Genomic DNA, 3531 nt, shown 5'->3' on the forward strand with positions numbered 1-3531 from the left:
GTAAACTAAATACACTCTATGAATTAATATTATATATTCCTCCAGGAATATTTGAATTTCTCAAACAGCAATGTACTTTTGATCTTCATCACTTCAAAATGAAACAGCGGATGACACTGACCGACAAGAGCGACTTGTTTGCGCAGCACATGCAAAGCCCACAAGCGACATACAATGAATCGGCAAAGTGGGTAGCACAAACGTTCGCACTCGCGACATCTCCAACAAAATCTGCCATTGGAAAGGCCCTTAAACGCGGTGCAACACAAACACAACGCGTCGACAACAAGGCGCGGTACATTGATCGTGCAGTAATTCTCCGGAGCTCGAAACCGAACTTCTCCAATGGGTCCTACGCTGTGAGGAACTTGGCGTATGTCTAACAGGAGAGCTCATATGAGACGAAGCAACCTCAATCGCCGCCCGCCTCAATCTGCCCCCAACGCAGTGTTCGTCCTACTCGAAGGGATGGCTGTACAAGTTTCAGCGCAAACATGGCCTGACAAGCAAAATACAGCATGGAGAAGCTGCATCAATCCCACGAGGTGCCGTGCAACATGGCCGCGAAGAAGTACGGCACACTACGAGTGGCTACAGCCCTGCGAACGTGTACAATATGGATGAGACTGCGTACCTTTACTGTCTGTCGCCACACCGTTCCATAACGCGCAACCGTGTGCCTGGAACGAAAAAGTCAAAAAAGAGGGTAACCGTTGCTCTTACCACGAATGCCGACGGTTCCGATGTTGTTGACCCCTTGTTCATCGGGACAGCCATGCAGCCAAGGTGCTTCAATGGTCGAACTGCCCAAGACTTCGGTTTTCACTACCGGTCGAGTAAAAAGGCATGGATGACGTCGGAGGTCTTTAGCACGTACCTGAAATCCATAAACGATCGAATGGTTTCGGAAGGGCGCAAGATCCTGCTGCTTTGGACAACGCTCCCAGCCATGATCGTGAAGCTGGTGAAGGTTTATCAAATGTTTCGTTACGGATGCTTCCAAAGAATACAACGGTGTACCTGCAGCCTCAGGATGTGGCCATTATTGCCTCGTTCAAGGCGAAAGTCAAGGAGCGGCAACTGAAGAACGCCTTGGACCAGATTGACTCGGTGACGGCAGGGCGCCAGGACAGGCTCTACGAAGTACCGTTAGTTGTAGCTATGGAGTGGGCGCGGGATGCATGACACTCTGTGTCGTCGTCGACAGTTGCGAACTGTTGGCAACGTACCGGAATTCTGGACTGTGACTTGTCAGCGTTCAGCGATCGAATGGCTGCAATTCATATGAATTGATGTGGCAAGAAGAGATACTGTTAAAACGAATAACCTTTTGAGTTGATGTACTGTGAATTATTTTTATCGTTTGCCGTGTCCTAGCATGGGGAAGATCAGTGTGCACCTACAACAAGCGTCATGCGAATCCGTCTGGAGTGGGTACCTCCGACATCCCAATCATTGGCGGCTACTTGCTGGTAGATGTCCACAATGCGCCATTGATGTCGGCGTTATAGGGCGGGTGCTTATTCTTTAACAAGTGCCACGCCGATCGCCGCGCTCCCAACGACAAGCACATGAACTGGGTGTTTTGGGGCGAAGAGTACCTTCGCAGCATGCAATTGTGGACTCGTGGCTACGACTTGTACTCGCCTTCCAAGTACGGCCACGTCGTGTTTCACAACTGGTCGGACGACAAGGGGATGAAGAAGCAGTTCTGGGACAATGTGACGCAAGTGATGACCCAGGAACAGCACGACATGGAAGCTTGCGTACAATCAATTTCGGATGGTGCTGACACTGCCGTTCAAAGGTCCGGTCGACGCCGAAGAGATCGACAAGTACCACGGAGGCAAGGTTCGGTCGGTGCAGCAGTTTCTCAAGTTTTCTGGCATTTCCAACACAAATCCAGCCTTGGACGAATTTCGATGCGAACAATTACACTGGGTCCCGTACGCCGTTCCTGAAATCATCGAAGCGTTTCTGCCGGATTACACGATGCGACCAATTCCTGTGCCGAACGAAACCAACCGAACGACAGGTGTCGATGGAACGTTGGGCCACCAAGAGGATATCGTGGTTCAGCGCCTACATCAGCTCGAGGCGCTGAAAGTACCGTCCACAGACCAATTACAGCACCTTCGCGAAATACGCCATGAGATCGCTTCGCTCAACCAACCGCACGAAGATCTGTGGCCGCTTGCGTTTGTCTGGCTTGGCGTGATTTCGGTGTGGCTCGTGTACAAGAATAGGCGAAATGCAGATGTTGCGGGAGGATCCACAACTCCTTAAGACTAGAATTCATGGGTGGAACGTAATGTACAGCTATTCCTGTGTATTCGAGCGTGATGAGATTGGTTCGAAAGGTCGACATGTACCTGAAGAGCCACGAGACGCTCAACAGGGAGATATTCCTGCTCCTCAAACATTCCAGCAACCTCGGACGAAATGTTTGAGGGCAGGCATATCTTTTCCCTGTTGAGCGTCTAACGTCCATGGCTACAAGTAGACTCGACAAGCCATCGACTGTCAGAAATCTGTCTTCACATTCCCATGATTGCCATGGACCCTATCAATTTCGCCATCATTTGAGGAAAGAAGTACATTAGCCCGAGAGATGTCCTCTGGTTGAATGCACAGCGTATGGGCATACATTTCAATTCGATTTAAATAGGATCTTCGAGCGTGATCAACCGTTGGAATATAGCTTCAATGGATTTCCGCATGTTGCGAGACCTCTTTCGACACCCTTTAGTACTGTATTGCCCCCGCAAATAACATTATACCTTGAAGAATGTTTTTACTTGCTTTTGTGGAATTGGAATACAAGTAAAAATCCAGTTCGATCACCACATACATGTAGTAATCCAGAAAATACTGTGGCCATGTGGACCCTCCAATCTTCAAGAACAAACCCTAGTTTGAGTAGGAAGCACCAGTAATTACACAAACAACTACTCCCTCTGTCGCTCAAAAGTGAAGCGACTTTGGGTAAGGTAGAGATGACTCATCATTTAGTTTCATCACAAAGTTCAAGAGAGACGCCTCGGACGTAGTCCGTCGCGTCGCTGTCACTGATTGGACATCAAGCCGGCTTTACCGCGATACGCAAATTGTTGAGTACCTCGTACAGGATCCTCCGTGGTGTACTGGTCCCCAGTTTTGGAATATTTTTTTTTGTTGCGCCGTACAAGTTGTACTCCCTCCGTTCCACAAAAATGTGCCGAGTTTCGGGAGGGCAGACAAGTGTCATCATAATAATTGTAAGACAAATCGAAACTCGCTTATCAGCTACTGTGGAGTGGCTTACACGAAGCCCATTGCTCATATGAAAGAGCGCGCCAAAAGCTTTGTCCTTGAGTGCTTTGAGTGGGAATTTTTTGTCTGAAAATCACGAATTCTTGACCTCAAAGGTATAGATACATTAATTGGGATAAAAAGGACCGTACGCCATGTTCCTGATTCAGTACATTTTTGTGAAACGGAGGGAGTACAATCTACCAGATTGATAATATTTCAATGTTGGCCAAGCGCAAA

The 3531-nt window shown here is 48.4% G+C and overlaps 1 protein-coding gene across 1 annotated transcript; it reads left to right on the forward strand.

Moving 5' to 3' along the window:
* Nucleotides 1–775: 775 nt before the first annotated feature.
* H310_09723 (hypothetical protein) lies at nt 776–2286 on the forward strand (the record flags this gene model as incomplete). Its single annotated transcript, XM_008875875.1, has 4 exons — nt 776–970; nt 1027–1143; nt 1512–1730; nt 1762–2286. The coding sequence occupies 4 exons, from the start codon at nt 776–778 to the stop codon at nt 2284–2286; spliced, it is 1056 nt and encodes a 351-aa protein (XP_008874097.1).
* Nucleotides 2287–3531: the final 1245 nt, after the last annotated feature.

The sequence above is a fragment of the Aphanomyces invadans genome, assembly GCF_000520115.1.
Source record: "Aphanomyces invadans strain NJM9701 unplaced genomic scaffold supercont1.22, whole genome shotgun sequence".
Classification (NCBI taxonomy): Eukaryota; Oomycota; class Saprolegniomycetes; order Saprolegniales; family Verrucalvaceae; genus Aphanomyces; species Aphanomyces invadans.